The sequence below is a fragment of the Protopterus annectens genome, chromosome 10.part0 (genome assembly GCF_019279795.1).
Source record: "Protopterus annectens isolate FY-2018-M chromosome 10.part0, PAN1.0, whole genome shotgun sequence".
Lineage (NCBI taxonomy): Eukaryota > Metazoa > Chordata > Ceratodontiformes > Protopteridae > Protopterus > Protopterus annectens.
Window position 1 is genome coordinate 1524664461 of NC_056744.1, and position 22500 is coordinate 1524686960.

The following is a 22500-nucleotide window of genomic DNA, read 5'->3' on the forward strand; positions in this document are numbered from 1 at the left end:
GCAGACCAAAGGTAATCTTTATCCACCACTAGTCAGATGCATTTTTTTTAATGTGGATTTCAATGTTCTTTCAATGAATGTGAGTTTCAAGGATAGAGAAGTTTTAATGCTAAGTCTGTTTTCATTGTGAGACTGTATTGCTATTGCTTTGGTTAGCAAATGTTTATCAGTGTTTGTGCTATAAAATTTGAAATAAAAGTTTTAAATTAAATCTAAATATCTGCAATCATTGTAAAAGTAAAGTTGAAAGCAGTATTGCACACTGAGATGTATGAACAGTGTTTATGGTAACTGGGGAGAAATAGCCAAGTAATGGGATAATGGAATGGCTGTGGGGGGCTGTGTATGGGGGATCCATTACCCTGCCTAGAGTTCCATTTGACCATGATCCAACTCTACCTGGGTTCTGAGGGCAGTAAATATGTAAAATTTGAAAATGAATGCCAAATCTAATATTAATAGCAAAGTTAGTGTGATTAAAATAACAATTACCGTATGGGGATGAATGGTTAAGTAAAACTGGTGTAGTGAATAACAAGATGTAGCTTCATTTCTTCAGTTTTTGTTTTTACTTTTGTTGGATAGGGTATGTGGTAAAGCATTAATGGAGGAAAATATTAAGATAGATTGCTGCATTGTAAAAGAGAAATTCCACTTCTAAGTTAATTTATGTATTAGTAATCAATAATATTTGAGCGGCTAACAACCTCACAAAACCATCAAATAAAATGAAACGAGTAACAAATTATTGTTTATTACTTCAATTACCTCCAAAAGAAATTGGCTTCAGTAACTGTCAATGTCTTTCACAGATTGCTGTACTTCCTGGAAGCCACAAGAGCATGAGCCATCTGTAATAGTCAAAGAGGAAAGGAACTGCATCACTCTGTGCTGTGCCTGGGATATAAATGACACCTCTCAGGGGCCTAATGGTATTTATGTCAAATGGTTCAGGAATGCAAGCATGAAACTACTTGTGGAATTGAACCCAGATGGAGTTTCCCCGGCAGAGGGATTCACAGGATGGGCTTATTTGTGTGAAGATACCTTACATCACATCAGTGCTTTACAAATCAATGACTCTCAGGTCAATGATACAGATATATACTGGTGTGAAGTTATTCTTGAAGATGAATTTGATCAGAAAACCAAAACTGGAACAAAAAGTAACTTAACTGTAACAGGTTTGTTTACACTTTGCATTACTTCACTTTATTCCTATGTAGCAGATGACGATGAACATTCTGCATTAGGTGTCTAATGCTCAGATATGGACTCTGGAATTTTTTTTAGTGAAGTACAGCTGAATGCATAAGATATATTAATCAGAAGTTAACATTTTCTGAAATTTCATATTCTGTCTCTGGTAATAGTGAATTTAGAGAATCCATGCAGCAGAGGGGACTTCAGTGATCTGTACAGTGTATGCATATGTTTATTTGTTATTTGTGCTGTTCAGAATTGAAATGCCAATCTGCTTTTAGTAAGTCTGATTGTTGGGAAGGTTAAATTACCATATGAAGCTGCTAACTGATTGCTGTATTTATTCAAATTTATTTATTTAATTTAACATTTCTTAACTGTGAAAGTCCAACTAGGACAGAGCCTAATTTCAGTGAAGGCCCAGGGAGAAATGCTCCAGCCTTCACTGAAATTAGGTTCTGTCCAGATGCATGTCTTTGGAATGTGGGAGGAAGCCGGACCACCCAGAGGAAACCCATGCGATCACAGGGAGGACTTGCAGACTCCACACAGCAGGCACCCCAGCTGAGAATTGAACAAGAGAACCTCTTGCTGTGAGGCGACAATATGCCAAGGATTTAAAGAAATTACCCTGTCCTTTGCTGCAGGGCATTTCTTGATTCTAAGTCTGCAGTCTGATGAAGTGAATATTACTACTGTCATGATGGGCAGTGCTTTTAATTTCTAACCTAGTATTATTAAGGAGGCAAACTATGTTTCCCGCAATGTAGATTGCAGTGAATCAATTGATGAAAAGAGCATGAATGAGTAATGTATCTTATTATATCAAAACTCTTGACTGACCTTTCACTGGGAAAATAGGACTACAGGTTTCTTTAGTGGCAAATAAAAATGAAACAAAGTACCACTTTTTTTTTCAAAAACAGTTTTATTTTGTTTTCACTATAAACATACACAAATGTGCATATAACAAATACAATAAAACAATAACAAAATTATTTACAATATTTACATTCATCCATGATAAACAATCATTTTATCCATGAGAAGTCATCAGTATTTGATCAAAAAGTTTTCCAATTTTTGCCATGCTATTTTTTTGAGTAATGTTATGAGTTTTATAACAAGTGGTTTGCAGTTTTTTTTTACAAACAACTTTTGCTAAATTAATAAAAATCTTTAAACATCAAATCTTGTTTACTTTTCTGGCAATTGCAAGAATTGACTAGAGTAAATGAATCTGAGATTTAGGTATTACATTAGGTATAGAAACACTGAATAGGATTAATGAGTTAGAAATATGACAGGAAGACCAATATCGACAGCACAGACATCAACCACCACACCAATACCAAAGCCAGCACCAGTACCAGAACAAGAATGATGACCACCACCAGAGCCCCAGAGCTAGTCCCTCTTACCAGTTTGCCCCCTACCACAGCCATAGTGAGGAATGCTACTACAACCCATCGGGATTCCAGGAACCAGAGGAGGAATTCCAGAGGTCTCAGACTCTATCCACGAACTCTCAGGGAGACAGGAGAACCAAACAGTGGACACGGGTGAAGGAAATACAATACCTGGGCAATCATGACTGGAACCCTGACTACTACTCAGGTCCCAGGCTCAGACAAAGGAACCAGCCACAATAACAGGCATAATAACAACAGTAACAGGTGCTCCACTTATCTGGAACCACTCTGTTAAAGCACTGGCTGAAGATGAAAAAAGTGTGTTGTCCAAAGGACTTACTTTTGTACCAAGCTGTAGGAGTGAGGTTGCTCAGGTACTGATAGACCTTAAAATCTTTGTGAGGAAGCTCAACTTAAGGGTACAGTTTCATGGCAAAATTAATAACATTGAAAATACGCCTATTGATGAAATTATAAAAAGGCCTAGCAGCTATTGTCCGCCACAACATCAAACATTGGCTGCTTTCAAAGTGAAATGTGAGATGGATATCAGGAAACTACTTAAAAAACCTCCTAAGAAAAAACTTTACAACTTAACACAGGGAGAAAAAAAAACATTGATTGAGCTAGGCAATGATAAATCCAGGTGTGTAATGAAGGCAGACAAGGGAGGAGGTATACTTGTGACTGATACCACTAGCTACAACCAAATGATAGAGAACATGCTGGAGGATAACAGATTTTATGAGTTATTTAGCATGGATGACATAAAAAGCGCATATGATTTCTAGAACACTAATCTCACCACATTATGGAAAGAAAAACTTATTACTGAAAATCTTTATAATTATTTATGGAGCCCATGCCCATGTTTACCTTATGTTTTTGGAATACCAAAGCCACACAAGAACAGAGAGGACCCACCTTATAGACCGGTGGTAGCAAGTTGAGGTTCCCTTACTGAAGCCACAGTAATTTACCTTGATTACTTGCTGAAACCTTTAGCAGAAAAGAATAAGTCATACATAAGAGATTTTTTGAGGAAAATAAAAAAAACATTACAGTGGAAGCTGACAGTATTTTATTAACTATTGATGTGGAATCCTTGTACACAGTGCTACCTCACAATTACTGCATAACAGCAGCTATGACATCTTTTAAGAAACATAATCAAGGTACAGAGGCACAACTGTAAAAGTTAAGCAAGCTCATTAATCTTCTACTGGACTTCAATTTCTTTACTTTCAGTGGCAAACACTACAAACAAAAAACAGGCATAGCAATAGGGGCTGCCATGGTTCCCAGCATAGCTAACATAGCCCTGGGCAAGTGGGAGGAGGACTTTGAGTTAAACAACACAGACTACATGCAGCATATCACATGCTATTTACATTTTATTGATGACATCTTTATCGTGTGGGAAGGGGACACCTTCCAGCTTGGAGATTTTATCAGTTACCTCAATCAAATAACCCCCTTCCTGAAGTTTACCTCTTACCATAGCTATACTTCAACCACTTTCTTAGATATGCAGATTTCCAAGGACACCAGCAATAACAGAATCATCACTGATCTATTCAGAAAACCAACGATGGTTAACTTATTACTCCATAGTAAAAGTCGACATTCTACAAAACCCAAGTATAATGTAGTGAAGTCCCAGGGCTATAGCTATTAGCTAGAATTACCACAGAGATGGAACTATTTTTAAGAAACCTGATCAACTTAGAGAATGATTTTCTAGTTTGAGGCTATGAAAGTCAAATGTTAAAAAAGATCCTGGAACCCGTTATAGAACTGAAAAGGACTGAAGCACCTTCACTCAATCTACCCAGTAGGAGAATGTTAAGAAATTCCACAGAGAATAACAAATGCAAAAATAGCTGCATCCTGACATACACTTTGGATTATCACAATATCAAAAATGTTATTGAAGAAAACTGGGACATTGTCACAGGAAACCCTTTTCTGATTAACATCTTAGGTGAATCCCCATCCTTTGTTTATAGGAAGGCCAGGAACATTTGAAGTTTTGTTGAATTTAAACCTAGACCATATGAGAGAAACACTAAAAGATGTGAAGCTAATTCTACATTTTGTATATTTATACAGCGAGGTGATAGTTTTTATTGCCCTTATTTAAAGCAAATCATTAAGACCAGTGAAGGGGGTAACACTACAAAAGTAATTTACAGGGGACAGTGCAATGAATGGGATGCATTCTACGTGGGCAAGACTGTAAATAAACTTAAGCAAAGGATTTCATGCCATCTGTCAGGAATCCTCTCTGGATATAAGAATAATGCACTAGACAAATACCTTTCTCTTCATAAAAGACACACAGTTTTTAAGTTCCAAATCCTGGATCGCATAGACATGGGTGAACTTGAAGGAGACATCCCGAATATTCTGAAGAAACATGAACTCATGTGGCAATTAAAGCTGAACTCTTTTAGGAAGCCTGGACTAAACTACTACTATTGAATTAAAAGTGTACTGGAACTTAGAAAATTGCCACATTATTTACATGACTAATTTTATTTTATTTTATTCTGCTAGTTGGTTTTAAATACCATGTTAAATCAGAAAAGAACAGCTACCACCAAAAACAGGTCTCCAGGTCCAAAAGGCCAAAAGAGTCCAGAAGCATACAAACCAAAGAAGGACCAGTAGTAGGCTATAGATTCCAGTATAAAGATTATTTATTGTAGAACAGACCACAGGATAAAAAACATAAGTGCTTTCGTAGGTGTGTACCCCACTTCATCAGATGTAAAAATGTTGCATCTTAACCTTCATTTTATACTCTGAAAGCACTAGTCACATGCTCTTAGATAATCACATGACCCAAATACATACATATATACCTTATATATAATTGGAATCACTCTCTTATAAAAAATAGCAGCAATATATTCAGAATAATTTCATATAAAAATACATATATAAAACTTCATATAAAGAATGCATATATAAAAATACATATATAAAAAAATCACTTTTCCAGTAAGAATGAATGCAAGAAATACACACATAAAATTCATCTAAAGAGGGGCATTTTCTTTAATATAGGCTTCAGGGGTACATAGTCATTCAGGCCATGTCCACTATCTGCCTTAAGCCTTACAATCCATTTGTTTTCCAGAGCCTCTGTCTTGTTGTGGACATTGCCACCCCTGATACTTTCATACACCCTCCCTTTCACAAGAAATTTAAAAATATGTTCATCGTCAGTCTCACTAGCATGTTTAGATAGTGCACTTACTCTGTCCTTTCTATTAATGTGGTATACATGTTCCCTAATACGATCTTTAAATGCTCTGTCAGTTTTACCAACATAAAATTTCAAACATTTCAAACAATGGGCAAGATACACTACATGTTTGGTGTTGCATGAAGCAGAAACATTAAAATTATACTGTCTTTTTTCATCTATATGCATAAATTTGGTACTAATGTCCAAATAATTACAAAAATTACAATTCCTACACATAGTCAGACCTCCATTTTCTAAGGCATTAGCCTTACTCCTTAGGAAACATAACTTTCTTTTAAGGGAGTGCTCATTCCTGAACAAAAATCGAGGTTGTTGTTTTATAATGTTGCTGACACCCTTGTCAGATGTCAGAATCCCCCAATTTTTCCTTACTATACCCATGTAGGTCTGTACATCAGACAAATAATATAAGGGCATCCTGAGCATCCCTTTGTTACTAATGTTACTAGCTTTCCTAGTGACCTGCCTCTTAGAGAAATATGGTTGTGCCACTGAATCTCTGAGTCTGGTTACCTCCTTTACATTATTCTTCACCATCTGGCCATCATAGCCCCTCTCCATCAGTTCCTTGGTAATACCTTCAGTACACCTCAAGAAGTCAGACTCCCTCCCATTGGGTCTAGAGGCTCTAAAAGCCTGGTTCCTTACCACACTCTTGAAAATATATGGGGGTGCATACTGTCATATGATAATAAACTATTGACATGACATGGTTTCCTTTATTGTTTCATGTACAGTCTATTATTCTCATCTACCAAAACTGCCACATCCAAAAAATGTATGATCTTGTCAGAGTATGTAGATGTGAACCTTAAAAATGCAGTGCTTTCATTAACATACTTGATAAATTCAGTTAACTGTTGCGTAGTTCCACTCCACACACTAAAAAGGTTATCTACAAACCTTCTGAAAAAAGAGATGTATTTAGCGAAAGGACCTCTTAACATATATTCAGATTCCCAGACCACCATAACAGCATTGGCATAGCTATTGGCACACAAAGTGCCCATAGCTACGCCATTGTTCTGCCAATAAAACACATCCTCAAATAAAACTACATTACAACATAACACTATCTCAAGCAAATCCTTGATGAGTTTGATCTGTCTGGCTTCAAAACTAGAGTATGTCCCAGGAAACCTCTCTATACTATCTATACCCAGATAATTCAGAATTATAGTGAAAAGTGATACTACGTCCATGGTGACCAAGATGTAACTATCCCTATCACTCAATACTTGTATGTGTTCAAATAAGTCAGTTAAAAATGTTTAGTATCTCTTAGTACCTGTGGTACCTCATTAAGTAAGGGGTCTCAGATTCTTCTCTATATATATGGAGATGGACTCCATAGACCACCCTCTCCCAGAGACTATCGGTCTCATTGGTGGACAGATTTTATCTTTGTGAATCTTAGGTAACCCCTGTATACAGGGGATGACAAGATGTTCTATAAGGAAGTAATCATACAATTCCTTAGTTATGGAGCCCTCACTCAATAATACATCCAGTTTCAATTTAATCTGATGCACCATTTTATCAGTCTTTGTACGAGTAATCTTCATATAGAAACTAACATCACATAACATGTTAAGCATAGCATGTTCATATTTGCTAACATCCATGATGACAATAGGCCCGCCCTTATCAGCGGGTCTAATCACTATATCTGTATTTAATTGTAACTGCACTAAGGCCATCCTTTCATTTCTAGTAAGGTTATTTTTCCTAAAGCCATTGTTATGTTCCATATTTCTAACATTTTGTAATCTGTACGTATCTTGTATATACATTGTTTCGAAAGCATGTATTAATGGATTCACGGGTGCTACATAAGAGCTAGGTTTCTTAAAAACATTCATCTCCCTGTCACTGCCATTAAACATCATCTTAAGGGTTAAATCCCTGCAAAACTTAAAATAACTTCAGTAGTGTCTGAGTACCTACTTGGTATGAAAGAAAGTCCTTTCTGCAAAATTTTCATTTTGTCATTTGAAAGTACATAACTCGATAAGTTCCAAACTAAGCCTTCTTGTGAAAGAAGCTTTTTTGATGTTGCCTGAACCAGTCATCTGCCCTTCGAATTTCCTTTTCTGCCGACTTCTGCTCCTTCCCCTGGTTATGGAAATCAAATCCCTTACTGGTAGGGGAAAGCAAAGTTTCTGTTGTACTAAAGGGTGAAAGCCAGCAGCATTGTGTTATATACCTGCTGGTACAGCAGATTCAGCTGACTGATGCACTTGTGCTGTTGTAAGAAATATTTTCGGTCTCGCTCCTGTTCTGTTCCCTTTTTCACTTGTTAGTGCTGAATTAGCTTGTACAGCTCTTTTCAGGATTGTGGATTTGCTCACAGGAATCTGCTTTGTAGTCATATCCACTTCTGCTTCTTTCTTGGCTGTGCTCTGCCTTGGAAGTTCCCTCTCACCAACCAGTAGTTCCTGTGGTTCATCAAACTGTTCAGTAGGCATGCGCGCATGCTCTAAATTCTAGCCATTGTCTGTAAACCTTGGCCAAGAGAAGACACTGCTAAGTAAAAAATCTTTACGGTCTCTTTCCCATTTTCTTCATCTTTATTTTACTTAATTTGCGCTCATATGTAGAGACTGAGTGCAAAGTCTCCACAAAATAAGTGTCCAAGGTAGCAGTGTCAAATAGTGATAAGAGCTCACCATATAAAGTTTTAATTGAGGAAAATAAAGACTGTGTCTCCCTATCAGCTGCTGCAATCAGTAGTTTCATATAGCTGATGATGGTGTTTAAATTAACCTTCTGCCACTCGGTTAATAATACAAAATCACAGTTTACATGTGAGGGTATTTTCAGCACACAAAGCCCCCTCAGAACTATACCTTTCTTAATGCAGAGCTCTATATGACATTTTTCATAGAGGTTCCTTTTTAGTTCAAAGAGTTCATTCTCTATGGCATGCAGTTTATTTTTCAATAAAACAATATCAACACCACTGGCATCATTTCCCATGCTCTCATAAGAGCACTTAAAAAGTGGATTCTCATTGCTTTCAATAACTTTTAAGAGCTTCTCCACATTAATGGAATTACCTTGTTAGCAAATTACATGCTCTTGATCCAAGCCAACAATTTCTATTTCATCAGCCATAGTCCCAGCAGAGGTGGTAACCAAAATCAGCACAGCAATAAGAATAAAAAAAAAAACAGCTACCACCAAAAGCAGGTCTCCAGGTCCAAAAAGCCAAAAGTGTCTAGAAGCATACAAACCAAAGAAGGACCAGGAGTAGGCTGTAGATTCCAGTATAAAGATTATTTATTGTAGAACAGACCACAAAATAAAAAAAAAACACATGTGCTTTTGTAGGTGTGTACCCCACTTCATCAGATGTAAATATGTTGCATCTTAACCTTCATTTTATACTCTGAAAGCACTAGTTACATGCTATTAGATAATCACATGACCCAAATATTTAAAGCCATTCATAGATATATACCTTATATATAATTGTAATCACCCTCTTATAAAAAAATAGCAGCAATATATTCAGAATAATTATTTTTAAATTTCTTGTAATAGGGAGGTATACGAAAGTATCAGGGGTGGCGATGTTCGCAACAAGACAGACGCTCTGGAAGCCAAATGGATTGTATGGCGTAAGGCAGATAGTGGACATGGCCTGAATGACTATGTACTCCTGAAGCCTATATTAAAGAAAAGGCCCCTCTTTAGATTAATTTTATGTATGTATTTCTTGCAATCATTCTTATTGGAAAAGTGAGTTTTTTATATATGTATTTTTTATATATGCATTATTTATATGAAGTTTTATATATGTATTTTTGTATGAAATTATTCTGAATATATTGCTATTTTTTATAAGAGAGTGATTCCAATTATATATAAGGTATATATGTACGTATGGCTTTAAATATTTGGGTCATGTGATTATCTAATAGCATGTGACTAGTGCTTTCTGAATATAAAATGAAGGTTAAGATGCAACATATTTACATCTGATGAAATGGAGTACACACCTACGAAAGCACTTATGTTTTTTATTCTGTGGTATGGTCTACAATAAATAATTTTTATACTGGAATCTACAGCCTACTTCTGGTCCTTCTTTGGTTTGTATGCACCATGTTAAATCAGTTTCAATTTAAGTGTATATTTTGTTTTCATTATCATACATTTTTTCTTATTTTTTTTCTTTTTCTTGTTCTCTTTTTTGCACTTTATTCAACATGATGTGTAATAACAATGCTTACTAATTATACAATAATATTTTTATATATAGTTTTTAGGGTTCTTGTACACAGACCTGAAACAGTCTAGAAGGATGAAAGCGATCTTTGTTAACAATAGGTTATGAAAATAGAATATGATTTTTTAAATTGATTTTTTTACATGCAAAGTGTATATGTATATATTTATATGTATATATATATATTTTTTTTTTTATTGCCAAATTGACTAAGGTTGATATATTTCCAGCTGTGTAGTATATTGTCTTGGATAAAATCACAGACTTAATAATCTGGTTAAATAAGAGATACCACATCTTTATAAATTTTATTTAAAGTAAGGCAGGACCAGCTCGAATGTCACACTGATGGGGAAGGGATGTGAATTTAACATGTGTACCAATAACACTTTGTTTTACAGCACAATAAACCACTCCCTTGCCTGATAAAAAGTATATATGTGTATATATATATATATTTAGAAAGCTTGTGAGGAAACTATTACTTTGTTAATTTTGTTTTACTTGGATCGCTTGTCTGTGTACTTAATAAAGGATTTTCGACTGGAAATAGACTGCCTGCCTTGCTTGGATTACTTTCGAATACTTAGTAATTCTGTCCAATATTTCATATTATGTATATATTTTTTTGACATAAGACAAGTTTAAGTTTGCTACTTCTACTACTATTGTCTGATCTGATTAATATACAGTGATTAACTAGAGATAAATGGACTGAAAATCTTCCACACAGAGAAGTTTCTTACACTGTTTCTTATGCTGTTTTGTTTTGGGCCCACTATACTTGTTTAGTGGGTTGTTTGAGACTTCAGGGATACCACGGAGATTACTTGTTTTTAAATATGACAGTTTTCAGACCATAAAGCAGTGACAAAAATATTTGAAGTCTTTCCAGTACTGAATAACAGTTCTACATTCAATGGACATGTGAACCCAGATGGCCTCTAGTAATTCATCACATTTCCAACATTTACTTTCACTGTTTTTGAGTATAAGATTTATTTTATGTGGAGTATAGAAACTTCTGTTCATAAATTTCCATGTATACAATCTCCAATACAATGAAGAAGAGGTACCATACATAGATTTCAATAACATTTTTTTTGATTCATCAGATATTTGTTTTCCATTAATCTTTACATAGTAATTCCAAAAAATCTGAGTCAAACTTTAGAGTGTCTTCTCTTAGTATCTTATAGATAGGGGAGATAGTTCATTTTTGGTCATCTGCCCTTTCAAAACACCTAATATAAAGCTGGATCAAACTAGGTATAGATTCAGTCTTTAGGTTGATTGATACTTTCATTTTGTTTTCTATAAACTGCTGTAATGAGTGTATAAAAAATAATTGTCCTGACTATTATCAAAACTGCATAAAAGAGAGTTTAGTGGTTTAATACTCTTCTTTTCAATACATTGATGCCAGAATATCAAATTATTTTCCTTTAATTTTTGCATTGCATTGATGTTGAAAGAGTCTAGGCAAGCAGGGAAGTATGCTGTAGGGAATATAAGAAATAGAAATTGTTTAATGCTATAATTACAATCAATTATAGTTTTAAAGTTATTAAACATCTGATTAATGGCAAAAGAAAAATGATCAAACTTATTAAATAAACAAAATTCATATAAAAGTCAATGAACTCTACTTATTCCATATTGTTCCTTAAATTGATTTTCTATAGTTCTGACATCAGTTATATGAATCTCATGTATTATTTTCCAGCCAGATATATAGGTAGTTGTGATCCAATATAATATTATATTAATTATAACTGATTTGGAATAAAGATCTAAGCTAGGGAATGCTATCCCATTACTGTTCCAAACTCTAATGTGCCATTTATATGCAATCCTACATTTTAAGGGGAACCATAAAAATTTAAGTAGCATGGAATCTAAATTTTTAAATACGTTTTTGGGAGGGGGTAGTATCAATGACTGTATATAAAACAAAATTTTAGGTAAAATTATCATTTTAATTAAAGAGAACCTATCCTCCATTATGAAGAACATTTTATTCCATCTTTTGATTAGCTCACTATTGGTGGTTATTAAACTTTGTACTTTAGTTTAACAGACTCTTTCCATGTACTCTTTATATTGATACCCAAATATTCTAATACATCATTCTCCCAATTAAACAGGCTATTCTCCCTTAAGATTTTGTTGATCTTTTTGTTAATTAGTAATGTTTTGGCTCTATTATGATTAAATTTAAGCCCTAATTTTTTTTTCAAACCTGTTTAAGGTATTGATAACATCATGCAAAGAACTATCAATATCACCTAATGTTAACATATCATCAGCAAATAACTGTATCTTAGGACAATAGTCATTATTAACTTGAAAGCATTTTATATTTTGCTTGTTTCTGATATATGTAGCAAAAGGTTCCATTGAAAGAGCAAACAATAATGGTGACAAAGGACAACCTTGTCTAATTCCCTTGAGGATTTCTAGTGGTGAGGATAGACATGATGCAATTTTCACATAAGCGTGTGCCCCACTATAAATTTTCATTAATAAGTTGACAAAATCTGAGGGGACTTCAAAACCAATCAGGATTCTTTGTAGGTAAAACCAACTAATAGTATCAAAAGCCTTTTCTATGTCTAGGCTGATAATAGTTAGTTGTTTTTGCATTTGCATGCTATGTCTATTAATGATAGTAATTTAATAATGTTATCTTGCACTTTTCTATGAAAAATGAACCCTGTCTGATCATTATGTATTAGATTAGGTAATATTTTCTTTATCCTATTAGCTAATATTGTCATGAAAATGTTATAATCAGTGTTTAGTAACAAAATTGGCCTATATGAATCACAAGATTTGGGGTCCTTACCTTGTTTTAATATGGGGGAGATAATTGAATATTTCCACGATGGGGGTGTTATACATTTTTGCTTAACCATAGTAAAGGCACTCATCATTTTCTTTATTATATATTCAGAAAAAATCTTATATAGTTCAGGAATTATTTCATCCAGTCCTGGAGCTTTATTATCTTTTAAATTGTTTATTTGCTCTTTCACTTCCGTTAGTGTTATTTGTTTATTTAATATGTCATTTTGTTGCATTGACACCTTAGTAGTTATATTTTCTTGAATAAAAGTATTAATTACATTGTCTCCAAAAGTGGTGTGTTATTATTTATATCTTTATAGTAGTTTTTGAACACTTCTAATATGCCCCTTAAGTTAGATGTACTCTTAACTGAACCATCACTTTTATATTTGATCTCATTAATAAGATTTTGATTGTTTATTTTTTTGGATCTTGCCACTATTTTATGGAGATATTTGGGATTTACAGCATAAGACTATAATTTCAATTTTTCCAGGTTTATGGCTACCTTATGGTTCAGAACTTCTAAGTATTTTTGATTTAACTTAGTAATTTCATTATGTACTACTTTATTTGGTTTTGCATCCATTTTTATTTTGTCTATGTTTTTTGTAAGTCTAAAAGTTCTTTGTCCCACACTTTCCTTTTTATAAGGTGCAACAATATTATTCTACCATATATATAAACTTTAAAGGTGTCCCATGGTATAGTATCAGTCACTTTGCCATTATCATTTGTTTCCATAAACATGTCTATTTCTTTCATTATCCATTCCCCAAAGTCTTTTAACTTAGTTATATAAGCAGGAATTCTCTGTAAAAGTCTTAAATCATCTGTATGAGTAATTAATGTGAAGTTTATGGCATTATGTTCTGAAAGTGGACAAGTCATTATAGCAAAGTAGCACTTTTTGATGATAGAAATTTAAGTAACAAGTTAGGCAAACTTGAAGTGTTCCTCTTCCTACTGGACTTTGAAACTTGCACTTTTACAGAAAGGTTGTTCAAGGATATCTCTAGAGTTCTACAGATTATGGGGTGTAGTGCTTACCATTTTTCTAGAACACATGAGAAGGTAGGTGAGGATTTTTCTTTACATAACCCAAGCTTCTGTTGTAGCTAAAATGTACAAAAACTGAAATAAAATTTACTGTGTACATTTTAATAATGAAAACACCAACTTTGCAGGCTATTACTCCATCCCTTTTATAAATACAAGGAGTTTCTATGTATACTGCTTGACATTGTTATAGCTAACAGAACAAAATTACTAGGGAACTTCAACTGTCCATATACTGGCTGGTGAAACTATTCTTTAAATAATATGTGCATCAAAGTATTAATAAGCTCATTAATGAAAAGGAGCAAACAGGAAAGACCTCTGAAAGGGGGCAATAGTATTTTAGACAGTGTGCTCAGTAATGTGGTGCCTTCCTGTTCCTTGTTAGAAACTACTTCTTCCACCACAGAGATAGAAAACTGCATTCCAAATGAATACAACATTGCAGAGAGAGGCTCTGATATCCTGCAACACTACCCTGAACATAATATTTTGAGCCGCCTCTGTTCCCCCTGTGAAGCTAAAGAAACAACAAGAAAGAATATTAATTACACTATTCACACTTACAAAATATTATATTACACTGAAATCTGTTCCCCCTGTGAAGCTAAATAAACAACAAGAAAGAATATTAATTACACTATTCACACTTACAAAATATTATATTACACTGAAATGGAAATGCAGAACTCAGATGTCTTGGAATGGATTCAGACAAATAGCTATTAGATGCATAACAGCACACAGATTTTTAATGCATACTCAAAAATGAAACAAACATTTTGTTGAATTTTGAAACTTACTGATGGATCATATACTGTGATAATAAACACTGACTCCTACCAATGTCAAATTATTGAGGAATAAAATTGTATTTTTTTCTCTGCATTCTGTCACTGACAGGCGTGATTGAGTGTATGCGTGTGTGTGCCTTCCATGGAAGGTTGGGTGCTGGGCTGACAACTTGATACCGCAAAACTCCACTGCCAATCACGAGCAAACAGGTGATTTGCTGTGGCAACGTCTAACTGCGAAAAAGCTGAAAGAAGAAGAAGGTTATAAAATGAGATATGGGGAGTGGGTGGTAATTCTGTCATTCTGGCTCCAGGAATGAGTAAATGAAGAGGACTCAGCAAAGATGTTGAAAGATAGGAGATTGAAAGGGGGCAGAGTTTAGATCATGAGGAATAAGCAAGGAAAAAATGAAGAATTTTATGGACATAAGGTTGGGTTTTGCTGCTGTCTATGTGAAACTACATACTAGACCAGAAGAAAACCTAATGATTTTGTAGAATAATTTCAGGAAGAGACTATGGGATGATATGGTTGTTGGTGAGGATGATAAAGGTATTTTTTGTTACGGGAACCAGGAGAAGTAAATAGATAAAGAAGGAAAAAAGGATGGTTGAGCAGTCACAGGTGTTCAGGAGATTTCTGTACCATGGTGGAGCCGCAACTAGCATGATATGTGTCAGCAGTCTTTAGTATGATTTGACATAGTGCATTACATTTTCATGGAAGGAGATATTTTTAGTTGCTCTTCCAAAATGAAGTCAGAGCAGAAAGAGCATTATAAATTATAGTCTGGGTTCACTGAGCTTACTGATATATGGGGATGCAGTCTGTCCTAAGGTCCACTGCTTTTTCTCATATTGGAACAGTACATTTTGAGTGTTTGTGGGGAATAGCTAGTTGGATTCATTAAGGAGTGCAGGACAGAAGATCATTGGCATCTACTCTTCAACTTTATGAAGGAAGGAGAAATGATAGGGGCAGAAGGCAGATGTAGTTATTTTTGATATAATTAAGGCCTTTGATACTGTTAGATGACACTTTTTAAAGCAAGTGCTCAGGGCTAGGAGAAGTGTTATTCAGAAGAATAATGGCCTTGTTTCATAACCTAACCCCGTCAGTCACAGTAAATACAGAAGGTCTGGGTTAATGAATATTGGCAGGGGGCAAGATAGAGATATCCACTTTGGACCATTTTACTTCTGCTAGTTATGGTAGTCCTAATAGAGGGGGTCAGAAGCCAGTTGCAGTCTGGAATGTGGGATGTGTGTTAGGTTAAATACCCTTAACCTGTTCACTAACAATTTTATACTGTTGTTGTGGGACGTACACCACTGGTTGGTTGCCATGTATCTTGTAACAGTTCCTTGTTTTTAGTGTACAGTTTAGGCTGTAATATCATCCTTAAAAGCTAGTAATAGTTCCTGTGGGTGGGATAACAAATCTGTTGCCAGTGATAATGGCAAGAGGGACAAATTGTCGGATTCAGGGTGCATGCCACTTGGAGATATATCATTGTCAAAAATTGGGAGGAATTAAGGTAGACAGTGGGCAATATTTTGACAGAGTAGATGATAGAGTCAGGGTATTTTCCTCAAGAATCAGGTGCTCAGGTGATGATCCTGTCTCGTGTATGCTATATAACATGCATATCATGATTTAGCCTGGACAGAAAATAATTAGGAATCTACAAGAGCTGTGTAAGAAGTTTGTCTGGGGGGTTGAGAAAACTATAAAAAACAGAGGCAAAGAAGAGATGACAGACATACATCAAAATGTTGCTGTGGTTAACTTATCTAAACTGCCAGGGGTAGTGGTGCAAGAAGGGCAACAGAGGGATACGTATAAGAAGGATTAGAATGGAAAGCTAGTGAGGAAATAGTGAAAGCAACCTACACGTCAATGAAAGTAGCAGATATACTTTGTGAGGGAGGATTGTTTGGAAAGAGGTGGAGAAGTAGCAGGAAGAAATTTTAGGGTGAGGACTTAAAGATAGGAAGGGTGAAACAGCTGAGTCACTGAAAATAGGCAATGAGGTGAGAAGAGATTCATACTTGGCGGAAAGACAAGTTTAATAAAATGAAGTATTTCAAGCAAATATGCAAGCAGTTTGAAATTCCAAAGTAGTAGACTGGATACTTGAGCTTGAGAAAGACCCTGGAGATGGAAGAAAAGAGGAACAAAAAAGGAAGTAGAAAACATTATGAGAAATCACTAATGTTTTAGGTTAATCACTGGAGGAGCAATAATGCTCACACTTTGAATGCATTTCTAAAGACCTTGGGCAGAAGATTACGGATGAGGGCTTTACGAGGCTCAAAGAAGGGTGGAGATCTGAATGCAATAGAGGGAGAATAGAAAGATGATGGTAAGAGGTATGATAATGGTGGCATGTGGCTTCCCATTCTGAGGTATAAAAAGGATGGATCATTAAGCGAGAGGGCATGGTGATACTAGATGTGGGAAGATGATTGTGTTAACTGGTAGTTGCAAGAAGCAGGTAGACCCAGATGATGTGTGTAAGACTTGTTCACAATGTTTGGGTAAGTTAATATGTAAAGGTAGGAACAAACCACTCGCTGACAGGCAGGATGAATGCCCAGTGCTCCAAATAAACTTAAATAATATTAATGAAACCAAAAGGAGCAACTTGGCTGATACAGAGTCATATAGATAAATTGAAAGACAAAATCCTCAGGTTAAAATCCAACTTTAATTCTTCTGCAGGTCAGATAAGCGCTATCACTCATTCATTTGAGCTTCATCAGATCATGTAACAAAGACCTTCAAACACATAGGCTACATTTATACAGTTAATATATCTCCTAATGGCCTATCAAAAAAAAAAATAAGAAGCAGTTTTTGATAGGCCATTAGGAGATGTATTAACTGTATAAATGTAGCCTATGTGTTTGAAGGTCTTTGTTACATGATCTGATGAAGCTCAAATGAATGAGTGAAAGCACTTATCTGACCTGCAGAAGAATTAAAGTTGGATTTTAACCTGAGGATTTTGTCTTTCAATTTATCTATATGACTCTGTATCAGCCAAGCTGCTCCTTTTGGTTTCATTAATAATATGTAAAGGTGTTTGATGGGGTCTACTTCTAATCAGCAAAAACACATTTCTTCAAAAATTAGAAAGCCGACACCCAGTTTCACAAAACTGCACTTAACCAAAAGTGCACTTTTGCGAAACTCAGTTAACCGACTCACATCAGTTAACTGAATGAATCACGCTACAGTGGGAATAAGGAAATATATCCTTATCCCCACTATAGTGCACTCTCATAGTTAATAATAATAAGTAGTGGGTATGCGTGGGGTGCAGGGAGGTTTGGCCCCCTGCAAAAATGTATTCTAGTTTGCCAGACACACCTCCAGTAATTATATATACTAATTCTGAGATCGTAGTAAAGAGGGGAAAGGATATATTTTCTAATTCCCACTGTAGCATGATTCAGTTAACTGACATGAGTCCATTAAATGAGTTTTGTGGAAGTGCGCTTTCAGTTAAGTGCACTTTCATGAAACTGGGTATCTACTTTCTAATCTTCAAAGAAATGTATTTTTGATGATTAGAAGTAGACCCGTTTGATGGGAGGAAGAGAGGGATTGGGTCAGATTTGGAAAGACTTTGGCAATCAGTGAAAGAGCCGGTACAGTAAAAAGTATGTGAATATAAATATACCCTGGGATACAATAAAGCTTTTATTCCATGCAGGAATAGTGTAGCAGCTCCTGTATGGAATATGGCCACAGAGCAATCCAGTAAACAAGCCTGGGGACATGCACTAGCCTGCTAACACTATTCTGCCATGAACACCACTGGATTATGCTAATGACCTCATTTGCTGATGAAAACCACGCAAATTAGGTCAATTAGTGATCCAGTAAGCAGGCAGGCATCCGTGGCAGAGTAATGTAGCTTGCAGAAATGTATTCATCTACTAGCCAAATACATTTCTGCAAAAATCAAAATGGAGGCATGACAGCTCAAAGTAAAACTTATTATAATCCTTTGGCATGGAAAAGTGTTGCAAAATTATAAAAATTGAAGTTTTTTTTTGGCCGATCTCAGCCGTTTAAGCATAGGGCAGCGGCACACAAATGGGATTGTGTCGAAAATAAAGAAGAAGGTGAAAAGGCAATTTTAAGTGAAATCTGAATTTTGCCATTATAGTCTATGACATGCAGAATCAAAACAATAGCAGGGAACAGTGTTTGCTAAGGGGAAAGGCTCTGGTGTAGTGCTGTAACTAGGGACTAAGGCAGTGGTGTATGCAAATGAGGGAAATTTACTGAATCACAAAAAGGAGACAAGTGCTGAACTGCACCTAACTGTGTATGAGCTATAAGGCAGTGGTGTAAGCAGGAGAAGCAGCTGACATGAAAAGGGGGTGTGTCATGCTTGGTGTAAGCACGTTGGAGCTTCACAGCTCCCAGTTGAACTTAGCTAAGCACAGCTAAGCAAAGTGGTGTGTCTCAGGCTGTATTGACTTATTCCATGAAATGAAGAACATGTTCATGTCCAGGGGAGGGCCATTTCTGCTTCAAAGTGTTTACTTTAGCTAAATGGGTTTGCGCAGTGCACACTGGGTCTAAAAAAAAAAAAAAAACGCAAAAAGCAGGACTGTTTACATTTAGGCACCAGGTTTGTGTGGCATGCCTCATGGCATAAAAGGGATGGAAATGGGAAGTGGAAAAAGAAAAAAAAGGCAAAAAGAATAAAAGCAATCAAGTACTAATAAAATAGCAAGCAGGTGGAATGTATCATAGCCAGCCAATCATACAAGCAGCATCTGCAGCACAATAGTATAAACTTTGCAAACACCTTTCAGTCTGGTTTTCCCACAAACCTTGCACCACTGGTGTACACATGTGGGGGAATTTTAAACATAAATATGTTAGGGGCTACCATTGATTTGATCTATCAGTATGTGCTAGAGGCTGAGGGTGTTGAGGAAGATAATGCTGACAACCACCCCAGACTGAGGAGGAGGAGAAGAGTGTTCAGACCCAAGGTAACCTACCTATCTACATGATAGTAGAGTGCTATAAGGTGGACATAAACATACTTCAGAAAACCATTGAGCTGTACTGACCCAGTGCCAACAGAGGGGAACCCATCTCAGTGGATACCAAGGTTTGTGTAGCCTTAAGAATATTAGCTATAGGTATTTTATAAAGACCTACTGGGGACATGATGGGGGTCTCACATGCATCTGCATCCAGGGTACTCCACCAGTTCATGGATGCCATGCTACCACATGCTGGTGAGCACATTTACTTCCTCAACACCTGTGAGGAGAGGACCAGCAATATGCATCTCTTCCACCATGTAGCAGAATACCCAGAGGTACTGGATGCAGCAGACTGCACACATATCCATATCAAAGCACCACTTGATGAACAGGGTAGAGTCTACATAAACCCCCCCATCAACTGTCTGATCATGTGCAATGCCCAGGGCATTATCATGAATGTGTGTGCTGGCAGCCTTGGAAGCTATCACGATTCCCACATCTGGCACTCATCACAGCTGTACCAGGCATTTGCCAGTGGGGACATTCCATATGGCCATCTGGTGAGGAATGCTGGCTATGCACTGGAGCCATGGATGATGACACCCATCAAAAATACACACACACTCACTCAGGAATGCCATAATGAGGCAAACACACAAAACAGAATCATTATAGAGTGTGTGTTTGGGATGCTGAAGTCACGGTTCCGCTGCCTTGACATATCTGGTGGACTCTTGCAGTACTCTCCAGCCACATGTGCACACAAGTTCATAGTATGTGCCATGCTACACAATATGATCCTGCAGAAACAGTTGCAGCAGGAACAGCACTGGGAAGGGCCATACAGCCTCCCACCATTGCCAAGGTCCCCTCAGGAACAGAGGGACTCAGAGGAAGAAGCCCATGAGCTTGCTCCTGTAGGCAGATGGAGGCATGCCCAGTATGCCTGTTCCTTGGCAAAGAGGCAATGCATATCACACACACTGACACTGTAGGGACCCAGGGACTGACACCTCTCTCTGACTTGCACACACAGTAAAATGAATGCCACACACATCACACTACCTGTAGCTTACGCTGTATAGACAGTGTACTGTGTGCATCCGACAGAGTCATCCCTCACCCAGCATCCCCACAGCTGCCACAGGCACAAGGAAGGTCAGTCTTCTAAGCAATAAATGAATAGAGTAGCATGTTCTGGTAGCATATCTATGGTATTGCTGCATGCATGCAAGGGAATGGTGTGGCCTACTGGAGTAGCAGCAGACAACTGACAGCTATGTGGGACACCAGGAAATGTCTGCCCAATACTGGCTTCCCCGCACTATGCAGTATTATCCAAGGTGACAAATCCCACTGCAGTATATGCGGGGAAGCGGCCAACTAAAGAGGGGTCATAGGTCACAGTCACATGCATGGATGTTAATGTGGGGATCCCATACTCACCCCTCAGACTCACCCAGCAAGTAAGCTGTAGAAAACCATAAAGGAATGTCTGAAAAAGGCCCACACATGGTGACAATGATGGAATACCCTCCTACAGACTTACACAGTGATATCATGGCAGGGCTTCCAATTGCAGTAAGGCTCTGAATAAGAAGTCTGAAACTCAATTGTTGCCATTACAATCTAACCTGTGGTCTCTAGTGATATGCCTCTATTCTCTAAGACAGGGCACAATACTATGCTAAATGGAACCAAAATGTAAAGCAAATATCAGCACAGTCTGTGCAAATGTGTACCATTGACAGGTGTGCCCCCCACACCCATATTACCATAGAAATGCAATAACATATAGGTTTGTAGGGTAATAGCAGAAGAGTACACATTGCCAGGGCTGCCCCACTCAACATGATAACGCATTGCATGTTCACAATATGTAGGGGTCAATGATCTATGTATATGTATGGGAAATACTGTCAGGATGTGGCCAGCACTTACTCCCGGCTGTTGTGTCTTAGTGGCCTAGGTACAGTACTGTGGTAAACAGGGCCATGTTCCAAGAATCGCAGTGCCAACTATTTTGAATGTCAGCCACACCTACGGTGGGAGTTGCACACACTGTCCAAATGTCAATATCCATTACTGTCGGTAAGCTGGACAGGTCATGGACAGGGGGGCACACATATGAACAGTGCACAGGTCGGACTAACCTACACAATGCCTACCATACCTCCCAACTGTACAGACCTTTTGAAGAATGTACAGAGGTTTGCATCATATTTGTGGTGTCTCTATCATGAAATAGTGGTTGTGTGGCAAATCACTGGCAAACCACAAAAGTCTAAAGTCAGAAAATAATGATGGACTGTAGTGTCTCAGACCTCACACACTATAGAAATTGCATGCTAATGCAAAATCTGTTATTGTGTCACCTTTCTAGGTTTGTAAGGCCAATAGTAAGTTATGGGAACAAGTGTTTTGGCATATTGGCAAGCTAGAAGGGCTTTAATGCCCATGCATGAAACATTTGTATGTATGTATGTATTTATGTAATAGTTAAATGGTCCCTATATTTAGGCCTTTGTCATCCAATTACTTATGGCTTTGTCCAGATGTCTGGCTCTCATACATAGAGAGGTATGGTGCCTAGTTGCACAGCAGGTACCTGAAGGTCAGTGTACTGGCAGGTCATAAAAGGCTGCC

General features: G+C 36.8%; 1 protein-coding gene across 2 annotated transcripts in view; it reads left to right on the forward strand.

Moving 5' to 3' along the window:
* Positions 1 to 22500, forward strand: part of LOC122813707 — a 521863-nt gene that overhangs the window by 204492 nt on the left and 294871 nt on the right. For both annotated transcript variants that reach the window (XM_044086168.1, XM_044086169.1), the window contains exon 2: positions 813 to 1184. In XM_044086168.1, the coding sequence (XP_043942103.1) occupies positions 813 to 1184 (372 nt within the window). The remainder of the gene's footprint in view (positions 1 to 812; positions 1185 to 22500) is intronic.